We start from the raw sequence: 25,810 nt of genomic DNA, 5'->3' as shown, positions 1-25,810 counted from the left end.
TAGCTGATCTCCCTGCCTGAACTGAAAAGAAAGGGCAGAGGTGCTGGGCCCTTCCACAGCTGTTGAATTCTGGTGCTCCCTGATGCTTGTGAGTTTTCTGTTAACTCCGAAAGTGACGTGACAAGCACAGGAAATTTTGCCTGTTGCTGCAAGTGACAAATTTGAGTAGAAATTGTACCAAAACCATCCATGCATCACCCCTGATTTAATTCTGGTGGTTCCACCTTCTAAATGAATGAAACATCTTTGCTGTTACAAAAACCCGAATATTCTATACTTTGTACTAATTTGGAAAATGCATCCTGTACAAGAAAAAACAATGTTGGCAGCTGTGTGTTAATTATGTAGGAGTGTAAAACTGAAGTATGCAAAAACTTAAATGCTATCTCACTCTGTTTATAAAATTTATTTCAAGCTAGTTGATTACATACAGCATTTTTCATCCTTCTTTGTGCTGAAAAGTTCAGGAACACTGATCCTTCTGCAGCATGACAGTATTCCAAAAGTATTCATGTCTCAGGGTTCTTCCTTTCCTCGCAGTAATTTTGCCCCATTGCATAGGAATTAATTTAGTTCCTGTCCTTCTCTGTGCAATAATGGCCTGTGTATTGCTGCACAATTTAATGCCAGGTGCTTGCAATAGGCCAAGGGGTTTCACACATGTCCCTAAAAGGGACAATGAAAAATTCTGCAAGTAAAAACCCCAAAAAAGAGAGTGATGTGAAGAACAGAGAGAGAGATCCAGCTCCTCCTTCCCATTAGCAGGAGGAAAACCAAGTAGAGACCTTGATTAACTTCTTTTTATTTTGTAGCCTGAAGTCTTTATTTTGAATGCTGTGCAATCACTGTTTACCAACCTTCCCTTCATTCTACACCAAAGAGGAAGAAGGAAACAAGGGACTTGTCAATCTGTCTTCCCTGAAAGGACTCTTCACAAGCAGCCTGAGTCTGTCCCTGGGTGCACTTGCCTTCACTCCACGGAATGACATAGTGTGAAACTTCTGCCCTTTCTGTTTTGTTTACAAAATAAATGATTCCATGCTGAGATAAGGGAAAAAAAGGGGATGGATATGAGCCAGGGGAAAACATATCAGTGAGACTCCAATAAGGACTGGCAGCTGCTTCTAGGTCTTTGCTGTACATGCAACTCTCAATGCAGTTCCCTGCTCCAGTACTTCCTCACTCTTTTGCAATGATCATGAGAGACCCACACGCTGTATTAAAAAAAATCCGTGTCTGATCCAGACGCTGTTTGCTGCACCAGTCTTGGCTTGAAGTCAAGCAGCACCACCACAAAACAGGCTAGAACGGCTGCACACTGCTGAGTTAGTGGAAGGAAGAGCCACCACCAGCAACGTGCCCTAAGTACAGACAGAAATTTCATTTCATTAAGCAGGCAACAGTTTCCAGGAAGAGCTGGAGTAAAGCTGGGACAGCATAACCTCCCATGCATAAAGGCAGAAGTAAAAATAACCGGGCTTTGCATGGGACTGACGGACAGGGAGCCCAGATGGCAGCCCATGGGCAGGCTACCAGCTTTATGGTGTGCTAATGCGGCTCTGGAACGCAGCTATCATCTGTTTGCGAGGCTTCTCTTCCCAGGGCTGCAGACCCACTTCATTTACACGTGCTGGTGACAGCCAGGGTAACTCTTCTCTGCCAGGAGAGAAGGACTCCACCGGCGATTTCCAAGCACCTCGGAAGGTGGGAGAGGAGAGAGGGCAGTCTCTCCTGTGCCCGGCTCGCCCGGCTCGGCAGCCCCGCGGTGCCACCCGCCGGCAGCGCCGGCCCCGCACCGCTCAGGGGGACGGAGCTGGAGCCCCGCTCAGTCCGGCCCGGGCCTTCCCTCCGTCTGCCCCTGCCCTCCTGTCTCCTTTCCTGTTGCACGCCTGTTCAAAACCATTTTCCTGCTTTTCCCTCTCTCTTTCAGCGCTGGGCTGTCTAATCCCATTTCTAATTAGCAGCTCACGATCACAGTCTGGGAAAGGACCTCCAGAGATCATTAGCCCATTTCCATTCTTCCAAATAGGATCTGCTGAAGCTGCATTACTCCTGACACACGTTTGCATCCCCACTTCCACAACCAGAAATAAAGGAGGTGCCTCCAGCCTGCTAGAGCTGTGCTGTGGTAGCTCATGATCGTGGTATCAGTATAACTACACATCTATAGAAGTATTCCAGCGTCCCCCTTCACACCCAGGAACAGCCCCCACGTGTGAACACCCCAGTGCCCAAACCCTGCAACACAGGGTAACATTACAGGTCTACAATGCTGCAGTTTGTCCTGTAAAATACAAAGGAGTGCTGTGATACCTTTTTTGTTGATTTTTCTCTCTCCCAGTCCTCAGTGTGGAGGTGTGGGGTGACCCTGCTCAGTTAGATAACTGTCCACAACCAGACACCTGACAGACACAGTCCTCAGCCCTGGTTTTATGTTCATCTTCAGTAATATATTAGAGAAAACACTGAGGAATGACGTCATGTTTAATGGATACGTCTAAGCAAGACAACATGATACAATAACTTATGGCACCAAGGAAGAAGCTTTTGCTTTAAAATTATCCTTCAGCTAGAGTACTAAAAGAGGGTTCATCCCTGTGCCAAGATTTAGCATGAAGCCTATATGCTGCTAAATCACATCTAAACTGCCTCTTATTATAGAATTACACAGCTCCAGCCACACAATCACTGGATTTATATGTTTCCATTAACTCATCTGTCTTGATAACGCTTTTTTACTTCTGGATTTTCCCTGATAACTTGGACACTTGCCTGAGAATATCTCACAGAGTGCTATCTGGCTTAATTTACACTCAAGAGAAGTTTGGAAGCAACCATCCATCTCTTTGGGAAACTTAGTGAAGACACAAGTGTCATATAACTTGAGCTTTGAACTGAGATGAATTTCTTCCAAGTTAAATTACCACTGGATTAGTAGTTATTGAATCTTCCTATTGCAAGACAGTTTACAGCAGTTTATTCATACACAAAACCCCCCTCCCTCCTGTCACCCATTTTTAGCACTTCCAGAGAAATCACTTTGAAAAACAAAATTTCAATGAGTGGGTTAGATTAGGGACTACAGTTTCCCACAATATTATTTATTCATTTGCTTTCTTGTATTTATGACTTCTTAGTTTAAGTTTTGATGGTTTAATCATATTCTGCTATTTTCACTGCTCAGGTTTTCATGGGAGCAACAATAGCTGGAGATACCTAATTTCTTTCTCAGCTGGATTTAGAGATCCTTCTCTCACGTAGCTTTCTACCAAAGCTCAAGGAGCTGTGTCCACCTTGATCAAAATCAGAGCTGTTGACTGCTAATTACAGTGACATATGACACTTGCATTAAGGGACACAATGCCATCTCCCTGAGACTTTTGCTACCTGGCAGGGACTGTCTGCCAAATCATGCTCCAATCCTTTGTCAGTATTTTTCTCCCATACAAATACACTCCTACACATGCTAAAATTGCATTTAGTTTTCTATTATACTAGAATTTTTTTTGAATGAGTGATACATTTAAGACCATAAACAGTTTGTTGTTAATTTTAGACCTCCCACTAGTAAAACTTCCCTTTCCCTAGTGATTTTTTTTTCTTTTCTTGCTTGAAGAGACAACTGCTCACTTGCTGTTGTGCCCTGGAAAGAGCAGTGATGTGTAGATTATTAAGATAGCAGCTTAAACACATAAGCCCTTGACTGCTAAAGGACACTGTAGGGCAAGTGATTGATAGTTGATGGCTAATAGATTCCTGCTTGGTGTCCTTGGGGGTTTCCACTGCATTTTGTGCCAATCTCTCACTGACATTTGAGTTGTCTGATGAGTTAATGCTACAGCATTCTGCAGCCTTCCCTGAATTTGCCTTACCATCAATCCTCATGGCACAACACCAGCATCCTCACTGAGGCCTGTATTTCATGGCAAGGCAGAAGTAATTTTTCACTTATTACATTCCTTGCCTGCTCCCACCTGATAACCTGTCTTCCCTGCAAAGTTTCTCCTTTCCCTTTCTTTCGAATCTGAGGAATCTTGGTTCATTTCTGATCCACACAGCCAAATCACCATGAACAAGGCTTAGGACGTGCAGCGTCCCAGGTTTCTTCAACCTATAATCCTTTATCTTTCTGTAAAGGGCAGATTTTTTCAGCATATCACATCTTGTCAGCTGATGAAGAAAACAAGACCAAAGCAGGAACCATCCAGCTACCATGTTGTTTAAAAAACTATCTGATATATTACATGGTCCATTGTTTTTCTTTCTTCCCATGCATAATGGAATTGTGTAAGCAAACTGCACATGACAGTGGTAACATTTCTGTTCTGACCATTAGCATGGAAGTTGCCTGTCTGTGCTTAGATGCAGAATCAGCACTAATGTGTGTACTACAATACATATAGTACGTAAAATATACATATAATTACATATTTCTATATTATATGTATTACATATATAAAAAGACATATACATATAATTAAGACTGCTGCTATTAAAGTAGTCAAACAACAAAGATAGATAATGATTTTTTTTAACAAGATGCTATGTCCTAGATCAGTATGACCTTCACAGTTTCTGCCTCACTGTACCTGGATTCCTTTCTAGGATCTGCATTATGCCTCTCCAAGAGCATCAGTGGAGAAATCTAGGCTTACTCTCAATGCAACCTGTTTGTGAGTTGCCACACACATTTCCATAGGTTTGCAGTGACTTTTTTTTTTTTTTTTCATATAATATTTCTCTTTCTTCTGTTTGGTATTTTTTCTTCTTGTTGCTTAAAAAAATAAGAAGAAGGGCAGGGAAGACCACAATAAACACAATGAAAAAAAGTTTAAGAAACACCTAATTACTGTGCTTTCATAGGGCTCGCTTCCTTTCTTTGTAGCTCCAAAGTGGAAGTTACTTCTTTTAGAAAATTCACTTTCTCCTTTAATTTTTTTTTAAATGACATCTGGATGCTTTGAGGTACTGCACTGCCCACCATTATTAAAATATTTAAAATGGCAATGAAGAATTCATGCATTCCATGAGTTCAGCCCTTTTCATTGCCAGACATCTTTGGCTCCAAAAGAGCAGCCCTACTGAAATATCCAGCTGAGCATTTCACTGTGCCTTGTTTCTCCATTTCTGTTTAAAATATCCTCCATGAAGTAGCAGAGAGGGAGGAGGAGTAGCCAGGACACACATTCTGAAGAATATAACTGGTGCTATGAGGGCCAGCAGCTGCAGAACTGAAGCAATCACAAACATCTCTCTTCTGTTTGCTGCTGAGTCCAGCACACAACTTACCCAGTTACAAAAACTGCAAATCCATGCATGAGCACAAGAGAATGCAATGCTGGCACCTCATCTGTAAGGTGCTGTGCTATCGTTTTTGACATTTGCTTCCCCCTCTAGAAGGCAGATGTGAATTAATCTTCACCTTGACTACCCCTGGCATTGCTCTTCATCTAAATCTGCTCCCGATCATTTTCCAGAAAGTGTCTGTGGCTGATTAAAGCTCTGTACTGACAGAGCACATTAATCAGATGAAACAAGTAGCTGATGAGAGACATTTCAGAAGTTAAAAAATGTAACATTTATCTGCTGTCATTTTGTTTGCTCTGTCAAAATAGGAACTTAAGCAATTATGAACATGAAGGCGCATACCCCATTTAAGACATTAGTTCATCTAGTTCATTAAGTCAATCAGGTCTCACCTTCAGGGCCAAAAAGTTACAACTGTAATGTTACTCCAGAAGGATCTCAGTAAGCAACATCCAACTGCATCCACCCTCTGCTTAGGTGTGTTTCCCCATTAATGGTAGAATTCTGTGATTAGAAACCTTTACACACAGATGCACTCACATCTGAATTTCACATCTGAAAGGCAAAATTTTCATACCTGAATACAGACATTTATCATTTCCATAAAACTTTATTTCAGTGGCAAGAGATTTTCCTTGTAACTGCATGTAATTTAAAAAAAAAGGATAAACCTGTCCTTTTTGTCCAGGATATGAAGTTGTTCATTAAGGGCAGAGATTCAGTAAGCTTTCATATTGTCATTTTGAAGCACTTACCTTTCATTTTTAGTCTAATTTTAGGGTGGCCCCAAGACCTAACAGTTTTATTATACATTGTTTTCTTGGTCAGTAGGAAATTACATAATCCTTAATACATCTTGCTTTTCAAGTCTTCTGTCTCTGGTAAATCAAACTTACCATCTCTGCCATATTACTCTCTATTCATGTTTCTGTGATGATTCCTGAGTGACTTGAGGCACTCACCACAACTTCATTCTAAAATACAAGATTATAAGTACTATGATGTCTGGCTTGCAAATATCTGAGTTCAAAACCCCATTTTCTTTGGTATAAGCCCTTCAAATAGGTAGAAGGAGATAGAAAATGGTTCATTGTTGTAGGCTACATATTATCAGTTACTATGGGGAAAAAATAAAGGAACTACTTGTAAATTAAAAAAAAAAAAATTAAATTTAAATTTCAGTTTACCAGTCCCAAGTATCCACCAATTCTGTGTTATAGGCAGACAGTAGTGTCAATCACCACCAGGACTTCTAGAATCTTTTCTCAATGCTCATGTAAGTGATGTACACACATTACAACTTGTTGCAATGTATCTATTTACACCCACATTTTAAAAATATGTGTCTATTTTATCTATTTAAATTTAGAAACACTTACGTGTTGCAAAGTTTTGTGCATTCCTATACCTCCACAAGAATCCTGAGCATTGATTTTGCTGGATGTTCCCAGGCTCAGATATAAGTACATGGTAAACCCAGATGCGTGTGAAACAAGTGTGCAGAAAAGAAGTTAAAAAATATTCTTTATAAGGCAACAATTTCCTCCCAATTCCCAATGTAAACCAGTAAATATTCTCACACTGACAATGAATAACCTATACTAATTTTGCTCCATACAACACTGGTCTCTTAAGCTGCCCCCTCTTACAAAATTTTCTGCTAAACAGCAATGGAAGCTTGGAGATAAAGAGCTCCTAAATCAATCACAGATTAATTCTTCTGTCACGTCTTCTTGAAAACATTTCTGCTGCTGCATGGTGGCAGATGACAGCATGCTCTGTAACCTTTACTTTGGATTTCTTGCAAGCAGCACACTAAGAACTGATACCAACACACCTTGTGGGATAGTTTCAACATAATTTAATTTGTGTTGTTTTACAAGTATAAAAGAAAGCCCACACGTCAGACCTTGCATACTCTTATACACACAAATAACCCTTGCTGAGCCATCTTTTGTGTGACTCAAGACTACTCAAGAATACAGTTTTCAGCAGCAGCCCTAAACCCTTCCATGGAAAACACAGGCCCCTCTAACATTCATAGAGGAGAGTAAAACCACAGGGAACTTGCAGCAAGAGATCACTCATTCATACACAGACAGACTTTGTAGCTCATACTGTCCTCTCTGTGCAGCCACTGGGTGCACTGATAACAACACCCTCCAGACTATCATCTTGAGAAAAACTGCCTCTCCCAGCTTTACAGCACACTTCCGAAAAATCAGCCGGTCCCTTAAAACCTTGATCTAATACATTATTGTCGTCTCCATGCCTCCCTCCTGCACCTTTCTACCAGCAGTGGCAGCACAGCTGGATAAACCCCTCAGAGCAGCCGCGCTGCTGGCTGGGCTCCACCACGGCCCATGGTGACACGAGGCACTGCACAGGCAACAGCCCCTCGTGCTGGTGGAGGGTTTGAACTGTGTTTGGTTATTCTGCACAACTAAGGCAAAACTATAGGACAGTAATAGAACCCATATAATTTTTTTTTTTTTTTTTCCTCTCATAGCAGTGATTTAAATATTCAGCTCCCTATGCATGCACTTCAGGAGACTGGTATAAAAATAAGAAGTAATATGGCACACACTCTAAATATGCATATACAGTACTCTGTGAGGTTTAATGGTACTCACTGTGTATTCATTCTGGGCTCCTGGCTGTGTAACTCCCCTACATTTGACTTCACTGCAGCACCAACATTTCACTGTAGCACCAACCGGCCTGAGGTTTGTGAAGCTTTCACTGTTTCCAAATGGCACAATCACAACTGCACCACCACTTACAGTGACCAAAGTCTGTTTTAAGCTCTCTTGTTAGATATGAACTACTTCTACATATGAAGTCACTTTTAAAATTTTCCCCCAAAGACTAACATTTCAGACCCAGGTACATCTGTAGACAAGCAACCACTGTAATTCCCTGATTATTGATATTGATGAGTGTCCAGCTATAAAGACAGATACTCAGTTTTGGCTAAGAACACAAGAAAATTTGAGCCTGTGGGCTGAACTCCACAGGTTTGGAATAAAGAGTTACATTTTCCCTTGCTCCTTAAACTCACTACTGAAAAAAAAAGAAAGTTTTTTGCATCTAGAAAAGCACACAGAAATACTATACTGTACTTTTACACACAAAGGTACAGAGAAACACAGTCGTGTCTTCAAGGAGTCACTTCACTATTCTATTCTCCTCAGAGAAATTAGAATGGAGGTGTTTGGTGTCTTCCCCAGATATGAGGTACATTCCCATGGCAAAATCAGGCCAAAAATCCCATTACCACCCACCAATAATTTAATGACATCTACATACACATACCATACACAGACACATATTAATCAAAATGAAAACATTACTCCATAATAAAACTGAAATATGAAGACATTAATTTACAGTGTAGTAAAGAAAAAAATAAAAGCAGGTTTGGTCTTTGCAGCACTGCAGGTGACATATTTCATTATAAATGACCCCAGACCTGAGTTTTGAGACGCTTCTAAAACAATTATGCTGATGTCGTCCTTATTAAGAGCTTCACATCCTGCATGATGACAGAATGGAAGCCAAGCTTTGTACACTGGGATATGCTTTGGGTCATCAATTATTTGTTTCCATGAGCAGCCATAATGTTTAACACTCAAAAGAAATGTTAGGAAGGTGCTAAGCAAGCAAAGTGCAAAAAGCTTTCACCTAATTTGTGAAAATATATATTTTTTTTGTATTTTCACTAAATTCTTGGGTGAAGCTAAAGCTAAAACCTTTCTCAGCAACTTGCAAAATACAGAAACACTTTTATTTGTACTGATGTATTGCTGAGAACAAAAAGTCAATGACTTCCATTTTCTCTTTCAGACTTCAAGGCTGTGATACTCCTGAGGTAAAGAAGTCAGAGGGTTTTGAATTAATGATATTAAATTAATCATAACAAATCACAGCTCAAAAAGAAGGAATTGGTGACTTCTATCCCTGTATAAAAAGTCAGTGAGCTGCCTACTTGGTGCACTGCCAAACCCCTGGCAATCAGGGTAGTGCTTACCCTCTAACTTCAGCCATCTGAAAAGGAGATGGATAGTCAGAACTAATTGTGAAGGCATCTGGTTAACACTGAGTAACAGGTCTCCAGAGAGTGATTCATATCACCCACATTTTAAGATGGGGTGAATCACTCCCTGGAGATGTGCACTGGAGAGCACCTACATGACTGGTACACACTGTCTGCCCAGCCTCTAGATATTTACATAAAGTGAACACCACCCTGACACCAGAAGGTCACAAAGTATTACATAAATGATAATGAAAAAAAAAAGAGCTATTCCAGAACATCACAATTAATGTGTTAAATTTAATTCCCTTACTAACAAGCAGTAAACATGAAGGGTGAAACAGTGCAAAGCCAATAAGCCCTCTGTGCATCCTCAGTCACATTTCCGTATCAGTGCTGGCTAATTGGCTGTTTCATGGCAACCCAGACTACAGTGCATTGTGCAAGTCCAATTCTTCAACCACTGAGAGAAGTATTATCTTATTACACTAATTAGAGTGTAAAATAGTCTGCATTTTGATCAAAGCAGACCACAGCTACGGTCCATACGTAGTCCAGGTCTAAGCTCTGTTTCCATGCTAGGGTGACATGCCATGGGACATCCTATCTGAAATAAAATTCATTGCCTTCTATCCTCAGAATTCCTGAGTAAGATGAGCATCAGGCCAGTTTCTGAAGGATGTCTCCAGTAATGACTTAAAATAAGCACATGACAATGAACTTATGTGCAAAAAGGCTCTGAAATAGAAATCTACAAAAAACGATTGCTCTCCATACACAAACACACACAGACACAAATACTCATACACTGTTCTCCACAAAAACAGGCTTGTCAGCCATCGTGCAGTGCTACACCTGCAAGAAAGAAATCCTATCCACAAGACACAATGTCTAAGATACACAATGTTCCCAGCAGCTGATCTGCCACCTTCCGAAGGCACCTACTTGCTTCCAGTTGTACTAGGCATTGGAAGAAACACTTTGATGAATACTCCTGTTTTGAGAATCTATTGTCTTGCTACTGCCCCTTGCTTCATCAGTATTTTCAGGAGATTTCACCATCACCTTGCCTGTCAGTAGAGTGGATTTTTGATGCTGGCAAATAAAGTAGAGGAGCTTGAAACAGGACAGCAAAGCTTCGGTAATGCTGGAGGAGAAAAGCTTTTTGCATGGGTGGCAGAACTGGTAGAACACCAACATGAAGAAGATGCCCATGCAGTAACCTATCAGGAGCTGCAGGACCAGCATTGGGGCGCAGACATACAGGTAGAAGTCTGTTCTATAGATGTACCACATCAGCAGGAGGAAGGCGTTCTCCATCAGCCGCACGATGTAGTACACAGTCATGCGGTACCAGTTCTGGGATTTGCTAATCAAGTCAGGGTCACTGAGCTCCACGTGCACTGCCGACCAGCAGAACATGTTAATGCCAGCGTACAGGAATGTGAGAAGGCACAAGACGATGGTAGTGCCCACCCTGCTCAGTTCCTTTTCTATGTTCTCAGGAAACGGGGACTTGCTAAGCCAGAAGAGAACCCATGGGTAGAAGCAGAAACCTAAGAAATTCAGCAGCACGACGAGGAAAACCCAGATCCGAAGGACTGAACCGAAAAGCACCAACACTGTGACCCGCGTGGCGATCTCAAAGCTTCTCCACAGGAATATGCAGAGGTAGGCAGCAGGTTTCACACGGACATCGTAATCGTCGTACTTTATCCTGATAGCCAGGATGTTGCAGCGTAAGGCGCCATAAACAATCGACAGGAGAGAAAGGACCATAAAAATACCTACAAAGACAAAAGACAAATTAGGCCCTTCAGCTTAGCAGCAGACATTGCATCAGAGGAGTGCAGGTGCAGCCGTCTTCGCTGCACTCCTGGGGATTCCCAGGAGGGTGTAATGCCGTAGGAGCCATTCCTAGCCTACACTCGTGAGAAGAAAATTAACTCTACCCCAGTCAAACCCAGCACATTATTCTAATCCTACCTCCTGTTTTGGTCCCTGTTTGATACTTATCCAAGTAGCCAGTAAGAAAAAGAAGGCACTTAGCAGTCATAAGCGTCTCTCCCTCCTCACCCTGCCAAGGGCTGTTCATACATATTCTGTCCTTGGTAATTTCACAGCTCAGTCATAAGAGTATCCAACTTGCTCCCAAACTCCTACAGTACTCCACAAGGCACAGGGGTGCTAATCCCTTTCCATACAGATGAAAAACTGGAAAACAGAAGCTGAAACTTTGGAGTAACTTGAGCATGCAGATAACTCACTGCTTGTGAAGTTCTATGTTAAAGCAAATCACAAAAAAGCTATATGATACAGCTCAAAATTGAAAGCCAAAGGAATTTAAACCAGCACTGTCCACATTGACTATGTAGAGAGATATTTACTCACCTGCCTGCACTGTGTTTTCCTGTACCACACTTTTCTTTATACACCCATCTGCATCATGCATTTAAAAAACCACTCCTATTAAAAATGTCTTTAAATTCAGATCATCTGTCAGTATCTCCCACCTATCTAAAATCCCTGAAAGGAAGGTTTCACATTTAAATTCTGCAGAAAGTGAAGGCGAAGACCAGATGTTACCTGGCATGGCAGGAGGCCATCCCATCTTGCCATATTAAGTAGGTACAAACATACATGAACACTGGACACAGAGAATAAACAAAGTGCTAACTGCCCACAGGTATTTTAGTATTTGCATACACAATTATATAAATATTTATTCACAAGTTTTACCAACATGCTGAATGGCTGATATTGCATCAGATAAAATAATCGGAGTTGGGAATTCTTAATGATGTCAATTACATTTGCAATGCTTAGCAACCAGTGTTTTCTGCGGCCTTCAATTAGTTTGTGTGCCAATATCCTACAAATAAACTGGATTCCCTGTTTTGCTATAGCTATATGGCCAAAATTATCAGGGTTTGGGCTTTTTTCCTAATTAAAATCATTAATTTCTAAGCAATCCTTTGGGAGAAACAAGTGTATTTTAAGATCTCTAACACTTTTCTAAGAGAATTTTCTGTATCACTTCAGCTAATCTCTCTTCCATTCTGATCCACAAACACCTCTGAATTGCTTTGGAAAATAATCAAGTCTTTATATCTAATTTTCCAAGGCACTCAGTAAGGTGAAAAGCATTTACCATTTTACATGGTAATTTTGTACATGCCAGTTTGGTGGTGCATATATTCTCTGAAAATGTTTATGTTCAAATTGTTAGTAGATGTTTTTAAACATCTTTCTTACAGCACTGTATTTAAGCTGAGAATTTTTAAATGTTATATCTTGGAAAAACATTGGCTGAAAGCAGAAGAGCAGGTGAATTCAGTAAAGAATATTGCTTGATGTCCTCTGGTTTCTTACAAAATCTTTCCTGTAGTTTTGAGCTGTGAAAGAACATAACTTCCAGCAGATAATGAAGCAAAAGAATATTCTCAGAGTTAAAGGAACATTAAGACCTACCCACCAGGGACTGAGTACTGCTGTCCTGGAACTCTGCTTGCTTTCTGCTTTGACAAGCTGAAACATTGATCGTATTCCCCAATTTCACTTTAGGGAATCTATATTAATCTCAAAACTATCATACAAACTCATGCCTTCAAAAGAGGCATTTCTCCATTGATAGAAAATAGGTCATGCTGACTCCATTAGTCTAACAGACTAATCCAGTCCTGCTCCTTTCCTAAAAGCTCATTACTGTCACCAAACCTTCAGTTCAAACATCACTTTTAACTCTGTGAAAAAGACAGTTTGAAGCAACCACAAAGGGAAATGTGGGAGGGTGACACTGTTGCTTTTACTCATCCTGAGCAGGCAAAGAAATGTAAATTTAAAAGGCAAAGTGTCTTCCCCTGGAACAGGTCCAAATCCTCCTACAGTCCTTATAAAGGTGGCATTTCTCTTCCTTCCTCCTCCCAAAAGGCTGTATTTTTCTTACAAATTGGAGGTGGACACTCACAGAATCATCCAGGGAAGCACTGTTTTTCTTTGGTTTTTTTTATTACATCTGAAGTCCTTTCAAGACCTGATCCTTCCCACTTCAGAAATTGCTAAGACAGTGAATTCTGCTCTAGATGAGCTACCTCACAAATACCACTGAAATGTGTTATAAATACTATAGTTATATGTATACAAAATAGAACTAGGAATCAGATTAGGCTAATACGTGTGGGTTTCCAATGTTGTATTACATCCAACATTTTTACACTTTTCATGATAAACAGTCACCAAAGCTTTATGTCACTCATCACTAACCTCGAGAGTTGGTCCTGCTTTTGCAGCTCTCTGGTTATCTTGGTCTTACATTCTCGGCAGACTGTGAAATGACAGTTTTGAAGAATGCCAGACGCTGGCAAGACCCCAATAATGCAGAAGAAAACATCCAGAGAAATTAATGAATGCCATGAAATACACGAGAAATACACAGCATGGCTCTGGCTGACAAAAGGCTAGGCAAGGATGCACGCTCTTTTCAGAAATGTTCAAGCCAATACTGGAAGCAATAAGAAGTTTCAAACAGATTTGAAAAGGACAAGCCATACCCCCAGCATGGTGGTAAACAGCTTTTGATTCTCTGGTGATACAGACCTCATTACCTCTGATCAAACCTCATAGCCCCTGAACAAGCAGAATTTACACAGAATGATGGGCTATGTAGGAATCCAGAAAAATAACAGACTGATGAGGAGACAAGACAAAATATGTGGAAGTCAAAATACAAAGTGATAATTATAACAGATGCAAATGGAAGAAAGCCTGAAGTTTTGAGGACCAGTGTCAAAGAACAGGAAAGCTGAAGACATCTGAAGTATGGAATAAGAACTGGACTGGCTGGATAAAGAGACTGTAGAAAGTTTCAGTATTTCAATAGCTAAGATACACACAACAAGAATAAGATTAGGACTCTTGTTTTTCTGATGAATGAGCTCTAACAGACATTGACACTGTTCCTACCACTTTTTTTTCTTTGCATTTCTGTCTTTTAGAATTACATCTGCATGGAGATGCTCCTGGGAAGCATGAGATAACTGCTGCATTTGCAAGTGGGTTCACCAGACTCTCTGGTGAGCCAGTTTATCTCTGTTCATTTCACCCAAGGAAGGTCACTTACCAGTTTGTGATTACAACTTATCTCAGCAGTGACTGAAAAAGCTAGAAGCAATAGAGCATTACAAATGATTATTAAATATGTGATTCTCTGACCATCTGGAACACAGGACTTCTCCTTGGCAATCATGACCAGTAAAGTCAAAACCAGTAATAAAAGAAATACAATACAAAAGGGATCTTTCTCAAGTAAATGCCATCTACAGCAAAGTGACTGGAGATTTTGCTATTTGCACCGTTCAGCAAAAAAGTCAATTGCTTTGTGCTCATCCCACATTACAAATGCCACTGTTATTTGAAGAATCTACCTTAGTTATGAAGAACTCAGGAACTTAGGAGAAATGTCTTCTGAGAAGCTACTGCTATGATGTTCTGATTTTGGCTGGGGTAGAGTTAATTTTCTTTCTAATAGCTGATACAGTGCTGAGTTTGGATTCAGTGTGGGAATAATGTTGCTCAGCAGTGCTTACTCTAAATCAAGGACTTTTCAGTTTCCCATGCTCTGCCAGTGAAGAAGTATACAAGAAGCTGTGAGAAGCACAGCCAAAATAGCTGATCCAAACTATCCAGAGGGATACTCCCTACCACAGAACATCATGCTCAGTGTATGAACTGTGGGGAGTTGTGTGGGAGGGGCCAATCGGTGCTGGGGGGATGGCTTGTGCATCACTTGTCTTTCTTGGGCTTTTTTCTTCTCCCTCTCTCTCCCTCTGCCTCTCTCACCCCTCTCCATCCCCTTCATTACTACTACTACTACTATTATTATATTTTACTTTATTTCAATTATTAACTTGTCACCTTAGCCTCAGCCTCCCTAGCTGTGAAGCTGGTAAAGATCCCTGGCCTCTCAGGGCCTTAGAGATACAACAAGAGCTATTTTGTATTTCAGTGGAAATGCACCTTCAAGTTCACCCAGGTGCCAGTCCTTTCTTACACTGAAAAGCTGTTTGTCCCGTGACCAGCTGGAGACAGTTCTTCATTTAGCAGCAAGCCAGCAAATCAAGAGTGCATCATGGAGCAAGATGCAGAGTCCCACAGTAAGAGACATGTGTCCTGGTAAGTCCATGTGGTGCAGCACTGCTTGGTGAAGGCTTAACAGCTTGGGTCCAGAGATGAGATGGTTACAGTTCCATAGCAGCTTATTGAGTCCTGCCTTTTGATTCCAAAATCAGAGTCTGGCACAAGTGAAGATAGTTCATGTCCTCAGTCCATATTTAAAACTGCATTCCTGAACGTACACCTTCCCTAAGGCAGCATGACAAAACATGCTCGGCAGTGTACCCCAAGGAATTTTCCAGAAAGTTTTGCTCAAAAACCAAAATGGAACAGAGGTAATTTTTTACTTCTTCATGAAGACAGTTTGGTCCCTCCAGCTGCCTCCCTCTCATGCCATAATGGTCACTTGATCAAATCCGTGTTTTTATAGCAACGCAAGTATCCTACAGAAGGTGTCATAGTCTAAAACATCATATAAACTTGAAAACAGCATCACCATCTGTCATGGAGATGAAACCCATTGCAAAATGCTTGGTTGTTCTCCAGGGCAGACACACTTGACTGCCCTCCCACCCAAATACCCAAAAGGTCATAACAACAGCTCTACCTACTTCTGGCAACCGTGACCTCCTGCTGAAGGACACAGATGTAGAGTTGGAGCGTGAGCTGGGGTGCTGAGCCGAGGAACGCCTGGATCACGGAGGCCCTGCTGAACGCAGACCTGTGTGTGCACAGCTTGCCTTCAGCCTGTCCCACTTCCTTCTCAATTTCTTCTGAGTACCCATCCTTGGGTATCTGCCTCTTCTTTGTGATGCTGACATAGGGCTCCTCAACTCTGCCAGCATGGAAGTAAATATAAAAGGCCTCCACACACCTACAAGCAAACAAGTAAATAGAATGACAGGGCAAAATGAAAGAATGAAAGGTCTCCCCACTTCCTGGTATTTTAAGCAAACACATACTAAGTCCTAAGCCATTTGTTCATAGAGCAAAGCCTGTAGGTTTTCTCCTCCTGGTAAACTTGGAATACGACAGATTGCACTCCTTAAAACGTGAACTACATGTTACTAGAGGGCAAGAACCTGACAGTGCCCTTTGGGCTGTTTGTGGTACTCAGACTTGGGCAGAGGTTTAGTTGTGAGCTGCTCTTGCTCTCTGGTGTCCCATTAATGCCCTTAAACTGCTCATCTACTACTAGGCTGCCAAATCCAGGACCCAAGCTGGAAGTGTATTTCTTCAGATTCTCATGTCTTTTCCTCTTGTTATCCATACATCTGTGACATGTTAATGGGACATGGCAATAAACCCACTTTTCATACCTTTGCCTTAAAATATCTGATGAGAGAAGCTCAGGGTACAAGCACATGCACACACCTCAAAACTTTACCAAGCAATGGTTCAAAACACCAGTAACATGCCAGAGCAGTGAAAAGGAGCAGTTTTGAGCCTCACAAACCTTGAAATAAACATTTTTTAAAAAAAGACACAAGAATAGGAGCTTTAGTTCTTAAGTTGCTTATGTTTATTGCGCTGTCAAAGAAATATTACATATAATCTTGCAAAAAGATTCTAAGTAAGAAGATGCAGTGTTTCCAGTTGCTGCAGCTCTTCTTACTTTAAACACAGTGGGAGCCAAACCCTCTTGTTTATGCAGGTCTAACTTACGGCTGACTGGCTTCCAAGGAACAAACTGGTACCAGCACATACAGTTCTGTTAATAAATTACATATTGTTGTACTATTTGCTGCCTTTATCCATGCACAGAGACTAATCCTTACATTTGGGAGGGAGTAGAAAAGGCTGTCTGCAGAAAACGCTGTAGCAACAAGGACAACCTGGCTCCTGGAGTATTAAAGAACATAACAGCCCCAGACAGATATCTGCAAGGAAAGAACAGCTTCTGCAACTTCCTTACAATGACTGTTTTTCAATTGTCAAAAACTTTAGAAACCTAAGCACTACTTGAGTATGAAGGTGTCAAGGGCAGGCTTGGGAATCAAGCAGGACCCAAAACACACAGGGAAATAGTCACCCTTGTCCGGGAAGTAATAACAAGCAAGGAACAACAGAGGTACAGGTGAAATCACAAGATGAGGGGGAAGTGAGATGAAAGAAAAAAAATACTTCTGTTTATTTTCATAAACTTCACTTAATTTTTTCCTCTAACTGGACCACTAGCAAGTTTCAACTGCTCTAGATGAAGAGTAATTTTGGGATTGTGTAGTACTATTCTTGATTCATTAGGCTTCAGACATCGTTATCACTAAAGCTATTCAACATTCCTGCTGCTCTGGAGGCTCCATTCACAGAGGTGACTTTCTGTCTTCCCCTCATTAATCTTTTCACTCCCTGTCAATTTTGTTCCACATGAAAGAATCCATACAGCCAAAAATAAAGTGTGAAAAATTAATAAAGCACTGTGGCTTTATGAAGTCAGCATAGATTCTGAAACCAACACATTGATTTTATTCCAAAAGAAAGATCCTAGATTATTTTTGTCTCTCTTAGTATTCACAGCCATGTATTCACCCTGTGCTGAGGGCAAGCCTGAGTATATTATGGAAAATTGGATCTCAGCATCAGGCTCTGAACTCTTGCAGTGCATGATTAGAAGCAGATATAGTCTAGGGACCCATCTAAAAAATATGCAGTGATCCTATAAAAGAGATCAGATTTATGAGACTACTGACAATAGCAAACATTATAATTAACCCAAATCTGAGTTTTGGAGTAAGCATTTGATTTTTATTTATTAGTGGGGTATTAAGTAGCAGAATATTGTTTGTGATGGGGATATTTTTGTCCATATAGAAAAACAAACATAATGTGAAATGGTCTGATGAGCAAACCTTAGAGCCAAATGGGGCTTTTACCAGTACAACAGAGTAATAAAAATGTTATGTGCAAGCACTCAGATTACATTGATAATGATGCCCATTTATTCCCAGGCCCTGCCAGCCCCATGCAAGAGTGTTTCTAGAGGTGAAGCCTTCTGGGACAAATACACACTCAAGATTCTAGCTGGTGCCACTGCCCAAGAAACTGCTTCAAATAGGAGCAGGCTGGCAGCTGACACATGAAAAAGAACAAGTACCAATCTAAAAGTTTAAGGAATAGAGTGTAGGAGGGGCACAGGCACTCAAAGGACTATCCAGGTGAGAAGGGTCTAGAACTGTGATGAAGAATCAATTCAGATCATGTACCTGTGCCAGATTATGACTTTGCCTATGAAGTACATGCTGAGAGGTTGGGCATCTTGTCTTTAAATGAACTACCTGGCTTGTTCTTTTTTTAGCATGAAACACAACAAAGAGACAACGCAAGAAGGGGATTGCTTCATGCAGCTTTCCCCCACAGTTACAAGCTCCTGCAGCATGGTGAATTCCACAGAAGCCCTTGTTGCTCGTTGCTGTTCTGCTCCAGAGGGACAGGAGTGAGAGATCCCAACTTCTGCACAATCCATCTCCTGCAATGCAGTGATGTTTAGGGCCCTTTCAAGAGCCCTTACATGGTGCCAAGAGCAGAAGGCAAGCAGCTGGCTGTCTCCTCTGCATGTAAGGCATTGACAACCACAGTACAGCCGCTGAAGGAACTAAAATTGCTCCAAGGAAAAAAAGTCAGATCTACTGTCTACAGTGAAATTTGAGAGGTAAGAAAAGGATGGCGCTACTTTCTCTCCTGCTGCCATATCTTGGCAGAAAGAAGAGCCATACTTTTCAGGGATCCTGATGGTGCCCACAAGGAGTGATTCAGCCGCAACACATTTGTCTTCTACACAGTAAGTAGGAGGAATAATCCTACCCTTATATGCTTGCTGAGAGTGAGCACCTCATTCCCTCTTTTAATCACAGATGTGTGGGATTTGAACATAGGCAAAATAATGGTAGTGTGAAGAGGGAGAATGCAATGAAAACAGGGAACTTTCCACAGCCAACCAGCACTCCAAGAGCAAATGGCTATTTGAGACCTATCCACACATGCCATCTGCAAATGTACAAGCAGATTTCTCTAATTACTTAATTTTTACTAATTCCTTCTCTTTAAAGAAGTGTACAAAAGACTTATCAGTCCTGCAGATTTACTCACCTGCACCAGGCAAAGATCTGTTCCTCACTCATTGTTCTACCTTTTACCTGCACTGACTTTCTGTTCATCTCACCATGGACACCTAACATACCTGCTCAAGAATAAAGGAAAGAAAATACCCTGAAGAGAGTCTAGACATATTCTTCCCATCTGGAAAAGAGGGAGGTGTATAAACAGCTGTAAAGTGTAGAGCTATCAGGCTCTCCTACTGTGACGTCTGCTGATGAAGTCCTACAAGGAAGGGAAGTTTTCAGACCTGTTCTATTTTAACTATTAAGCAGGTCACTAGGAAAGACAGACTGCCCCTGAGAGACAAGGCTTCTGCACAGTGTCACTGAAGCAGTATCTGCACCATTAGAGCTTATTAGATTTCAACCTGCAGAATTAGATGCCCAAAACATGAATGACTGTAAAAAAAATTGGGGTTTTTGTTTTTTCTTTTTTTACTTCCTGCAGCTCACAGAATCAAGCTTTGGCCATAACAGCAGCTCCTCTGGCAATTTGGTGCAAGCTTCCTCCTGCATCTGCTGTGCTGCTGTCTACATGGTACATAGAGACATGTAATTGTTTCCTCTTATGCCTTGACAAACAAAGCCTGATTCCATAAAAAAAAAAAGAAAAGTCTGTTGTTTATGTCCTTGTCCTTTTATAACCTGAGGAAAACAGTCATTAGTGTTCTATATAGGGGGCCTGTTATATTTGCTTGAGATGATTTTTGCAAGTGTTTGTCCTACTGCTGACCCAGCCCTCCCCTGATTGCATCTCCTCACACAGAACAGGGCTCACGCTGCACTAACAGAGCACCAGGGAACACAGTTCCAAAGACACGTGCAGTCACTCAAGCTCCGCTCTCCATGAAGGTGATACCAGAAGGAAGCACTTCCAGGTTCACACCAGTCCCTTTTGATGATGCCGCTTCAGTACAGCCTTCAGTAAATCAGGTGGGAGGGAACCCCCGCATCCAGCAGACTCACGGTCCAACACCACCAACATCCCCAGTGTGTAACTGTAAGCCCCAACTGGCCAAGTCAAATGTGTTGGAAATCTGCACTTCAGCTCCTGATCTACTCGTTACTTGCAGAACTAAAAATGGCAAGCAAGTTAACAGGGGGTCCTCTAGTGCCTTTCATGAAGGGTAAGGAGAAAAGGAGGCTCAGGGGGAACCTTATCTCTCTCTACAATTCCCAAGGAGGTTGTAGTGAGGTGGGTTAGTCTCTTCTCCCAAGATAACAAGAGACAGGACAAGAAGAAATGGCCTCAAGTTGGTCCAGGGGAAGTTCAGGTGGATATTAGTAAATATTTTTTCACTGAAAGGGCAGTCAGGCATCAGTAAGCTGCCCAGGGAAGTGGTGTAATCACCACGCCTAGAAATGTTCAAAAGGCATGTGGATGTGGCATTCATGGACATGGTTTAGTGGTGAACACGGTGGTGCTGGGTTATCAGCTGAACTCAATTATCTTAGAGGCCTTTTCCAACATAAACAATTCCCTGATTCTCTGAGGGGTCATTTACACTTGGAAGAAATCCTTATGTGTAGAGCAGTACACCAGCAAAACTACATCCAGTAGTAGTTATTATGTGTTGGAATTGTAGCAGCACCTAAAACCTCAGGATGACCTTGGTGTTACAAGTGCCATCCAAATGAAGGGAACAAAGAGAAAGACCCTATCAGAGGAGCAGCCTGAGCCAGAAAGCTCATCATGACCTTCCTTAGAGAAAAGGCAAATGTAATAAAACTCTCATTGACACTGGCTACTGTTTTAAGTAATTTTTTCTGTTATAATTTACTTAATGTGGTAAAATAATCTCCTTTTATAAAAATAAAAAACAAAAAACAACCAAACCAACACCAAACCTATCCAAATACATCTTCTAAGCATTCAGACAAATTAGTGCACTTGTAAGGAGTGGCACTGACCTGAAATGCTGCAGGAATCCCCCATGATGCCTAGAAACCTGCAGTCACTTGGTTCCAGCCAAGTCTCTGCAGAGCCTCTGGCATGCCTGTATCCTGAGGATCACAGCCAGGCCACTAAGGGAGATAGGAATTTTGCTCTACAAATTGCCTCAAATTTATAGAGAAACTCCCAGGGAGTGGGAGAAGAAGTTAAAAAAGGGTACATTAACAGTACACCAAAAGTCCTCTCTAGGAAGAGGGATGCTACCTAATTTTAGTCCTTCCAGTGGCAGCAGCAGGACAGCGAGTGCCTCCCGAACAGGTGGAGTGTGGGTGTTTGGGAAGGTGGTGGCATGCAAGAAGTTCTGTGAGAGAAAGTACTTTTTACCCATCACTCAGATGATTCAAAATAGGCTGAATCATTTGGCTTGCAAGGCTAAATACCCTCCTTCCCTGCCAAGATATTTCCAAACCATTCCCCAAAATTTAAAGTTGTGGGTTTTGGTTTTTTTAAGGCAAAAAGGAAAGGGAAAAAAAATCTAGATTTAAGATGATGAGGAAAATCTCACACAACATACATGGGCTGTTGGTAAAGCAGTGCACTGATCTCTGAGTATTTGAGTCTGAACAGAAAGATCCTGACTCTCCTACATCTTACCAAACCAAATAGAGATAGTTAAAAAGTTGGTGTTAAGTTTATTTTAAAGCCAGCCAAAGCTGCCAGCTCTGTTGCAGAATGTCATCACACACAGCCTGAAGGTTCTTAAACGTTTCATTCCCATGCCACAAGCAGAGAGAGCCTGGGGGGGGCTCTACCGTCTGTGTCCTATTTGACCTAATTTGACCCAGCCCTCCCTAAACAGCCCTGGGCTGCGCCAGTGAGACACAAGAGTCCCAGCAGGGAGGATGGAGTCAGGCTTCACACAACGGAGGCAGATGACTAAGAGCAGAAGATTCTCTGGAGCAAAAGTTTGCCTACAAGGATGGAGTAAAATGCCTCCAAGGACAATGGTCCTTTTCAGCTTACAAAAGTTAAAACCACAGTGCAGTGATGATACAACCAAAAAATACTTTGCCTTCTAGCTATCACCTCAGCCTTGTGTGTATGCCAGTCCACACAGGGTAGAAAGCCTCCTTGCAAAGCAGGGAAAGGGAAGGTATTTTGTGTGCTGAGAACAGGACAATATTTACAGCACACAGCTATATCTGACAGGAAGCAATCAGTTTCCTCTTCTGACAGATACAGCAAGCTTTAGTTGCAGGAAGACAAGGAAGGAAAAATCCCCCAAACCCCAAAATCCTGTCCCAGACCCCAAAAGTCTGTCTCAGAGCACTTTGCCTTCCCGCACTTCTGTGCTGTATCCTACAAAGTGGCACATTTCCCTAAAAGTAAAGAGAGGTTGTTTTCTATTAAACTTTTAATTTGTAGAGTCTTTCCAGCCTTTAGCAGAAAATAAGTTTTTCAGGTAGCATGAATGTACTACCCTTTTTTAATTAGTAATTATAATTCCAGTTATCCCGGGTTTAGAGAGAGGTCAACATACATCACTTTGTCATGCCTAAATGATGCCATGGAGACTATGGCACAAGTATGCTGCAGCACATCCAGAATATCCTCAAACCTTCTGGAAACGCTAAGTTTGTAAATCTTTGAGAAAGGAAGAAGTGCAGACTTGGCAACACACTAGAGGAAAGGAGAGGGCTTCCATATGCTCACTAGTTTTACAGCAGTGATTGCAGCTGGGAGTTCACCGAGAGAGCAGGAACTGCATTCTGCACAAGATAAGATTTGTGTTGCAAACACAAAACTTGATGTTGAGAAAGAAACAGAAAGTCAAGTCATGCTTGGTGCTCAAGGTCAAAATATAAATATATGTTTCTTTCATATAATTAAAAAGAAAATCCTTCAATTTCTTCTTGTTGCTCAAATCCTTTTTCTGTTTCTTAACATATTCTAGCTTGACATTATTCTTTCCTTGTCTGACCTCAAGAAATTAATTTCAAATGACAAAAGTCATGTATTAATTTTTGATCGTTTCTTTCTCTTTGGTTCCTCTCTTATTTTCCAAGAATGTGGAATCATTTTGTTCTTAGCTTGTAGAAAATCAGAGCTCTTTAAGAACTGTTAAGTCATAACTTAAACATCTTTAAAATATTAACAAAGTAAACAAAAAATCCATTCATAGTTATAGAAGAAGTCAATGGTTTTGAAGTGTAAGATATTTTGTAACACCCAGACTGTTCACCTTTCTTAGTGTGAACAAATCTTTCTTTTACACACTATCTAGGAATTTCAGAAAGTTGGTGACACTTCTCCTAGCCTCTGCTACAGACACACTGCATTTAATTCCCTTTCTTTTTAAAGAGAAGATTTGAAAAGAAGTTTAAAATTAATGTCCTCCCCAGGAAACATTTTGTCTTGGAGTTGAACACTGCTGTTACTTTTCATCGAAACATTTTGAATTTTTTTTTCCTGGCAGTATTTTCAGTGAAACATTGAACTGGAGTAGAAAAAATCTCCAAAGCAGTTTTGGGCAGGAAGATCACGTTTGGAGAGAAGGGACAGACTAGAGCACCACTGATGTTCCAAGATGCACGGATGGGATGGGTACTATCGTTATTCTAAACTCGCAACCGAGTGAAGAATCTCCCGTTCTCTCCTGGAAGTGCTCTGAGAGCAAAGCGCTGTAGATGAGGCGGCAGCGAACAGACACAGCCATCTGCAAGAAGCCACAGCGATGGAAACCCAGAGCAGAGCGGGAGGCGGAGGGGGCTCTCCCGACTCCCCGCGGCCCGGCAGGGCTGAGCCCCCTTTCCCCGGGGGTCAGCCCGCAGGTTTCTGCCCGCGGCATTCCCAAAGGATGCTGTTCCTCCCGCAGCTGCGGCAGGACGAGCTCGCGGCTCCCGGCGGCGCAGAGCGGGAGCGGCCCCGCCCGCATCGCCCAAAGGCCGGGGGGCTCCGGGCGCCCCCGGGCTCGGCCCGCTGAGGGCGGCACGGACTCACCGACCTGACGAGCGGCCCGAGCTGCAGCAGGTGCAGCAGCAGCACCAGCGGGCGGTCGCGGCTCACGTCGCGGTGGATGAAGACCAGGCTGAGCTGCACCAGCGCGCAGGGCAGGAGGGCGAAGAGCAGCGTGAGCCCCTGCCACATGCGGTCCCCCGCCGCGCGGTACCCCGCGCTCAGGCACAGCGCGGCCGCCGTCTCGGACACGAAGAGGACGAGGGAGACGAGGACGGAGCCCGGGAATTTCATCGCAGCGGCCGCCCCAGCCCGGCCCGCCCAGTCGCCGCTGAGGCGCGATAGGGCCCAGTGCCCGCCAGAGGGAGCGCCGCTCTCGCCGCCGGCCGCGGCCTCTGCAGGCTGGGGCCGGATCCCGGCCGGAGGTCGATCCTGGCCGGGCTTGGATCCCGGCTGGGGCTCGACCCTGGCTGGGGCTCGATCCTGGCCGGGCTTGGATCCTGGCCGGGGCTCGACCCTGGCTGGGCTGTAAGCGGAGGAAGGTTCCCCGGCGGTGCGCGGCGGGCTCCCCCTCACCGTGTCTCCTCCGGCCCTAAGATACAGAACTGCACTGAGGGGGGTTGGTGGGAAGGGGCGAGCGGGTGCCCCTCAGGACACTTCGTCAGGCTGGGGAGATCACACAATCACAGGATCGCTTAGGTTGGAAAAGACGACCACACCGTGCCACTGAGTGTCACGTCCACGCTTTCCTTAAACACCTCCAGGGACAGTGACTCCACCACCTCACTAGGCAGCCCGTTCCTATGTGTAATCATCCCTTCCGTGAAGAAATTCTTCCTAATGTCCAACATAAACACCCCCTGGTGCAGCTTAAGACCATGTCCTCTAGTTCTATCACTGGTTTCCTGGGCGAAGAGACCAACCCCCACCTGGTTACACCCTCCTGTCAGGGACTTGTGGAGAGTGATAAAATAGAGATCCCGAAAGGAAGAGGCAAGGGCAAAGTCCTGCACCAGGAAGAAAATAACCCTGTGCAACAATAAAGGCTGAGAGACAGATGATTTAATAAAGAAATAAGTAAAACAAATAAATCCCACAACTAAACCAACCAAACAAAAGGCAGAAAAAGAGTTGTGAGAGCTGTGGAGCCTCCTCTGATGCACCCAGCTCAGATCCCCTGAGCAGGGCAGTGAGCAGTGTCAGAGGTGCCCTTTTAGCACTTTGCCAGGTGGATCTCTCTTGCTTGCCAGACCTTTTCCTTCAATGGTTCCTTGGGCCACAGACCTGTAAGCCCTGCTGTGACACCGGCTGTTGACCTGCAGCATTTGCCCACTGCCCCTGAGCCTTTCCCCTTCACCAGCAGGATTCTTTGTCTCTTGTGCCACCAGAGCTCTGGTGTCCTTCTGGAGATGC

The 25,810-nt window shown here is 42.7% G+C and overlaps 1 protein-coding gene across 1 annotated transcript; it reads right to left on the bottom strand.

The window, feature by feature from the left end:
* Positions 1-7,148: 7,148 nt before the first annotated feature.
* XK (X-linked Kx blood group) lies at positions 7,149-24,755 on the bottom strand. Its single transcript, XM_032100906.1, has 3 exons — positions 24,447-24,755; positions 16,066-16,328; positions 7,149-11,130 (listed from the first exon to the last, which is right to left on the bottom strand). Exons 1-3 carry the CDS (start codon positions 24,689-24,691, stop codon positions 10,304-10,306), a joined length of 1,335 nt encoding a protein of 444 aa, XP_031956797.1. The 5' UTR covers positions 24,692-24,755; the 3' UTR covers positions 7,149-10,303.
* Positions 24,756-25,810: the final 1,055 nt, after the last annotated feature.

The sequence above is a fragment of the Corvus moneduloides genome, chromosome 2, assembly GCF_009650955.1.
Source record: "Corvus moneduloides isolate bCorMon1 chromosome 2, bCorMon1.pri, whole genome shotgun sequence".
In the NCBI taxonomy this organism is placed as follows: domain Eukaryota; kingdom Metazoa; phylum Chordata; class Aves; order Passeriformes; family Corvidae; genus Corvus; species Corvus moneduloides.
The sequence above is the reverse complement of the archived record's forward strand: the minus strand, read 5'-3'. Positions and strand labels throughout refer to the sequence as shown.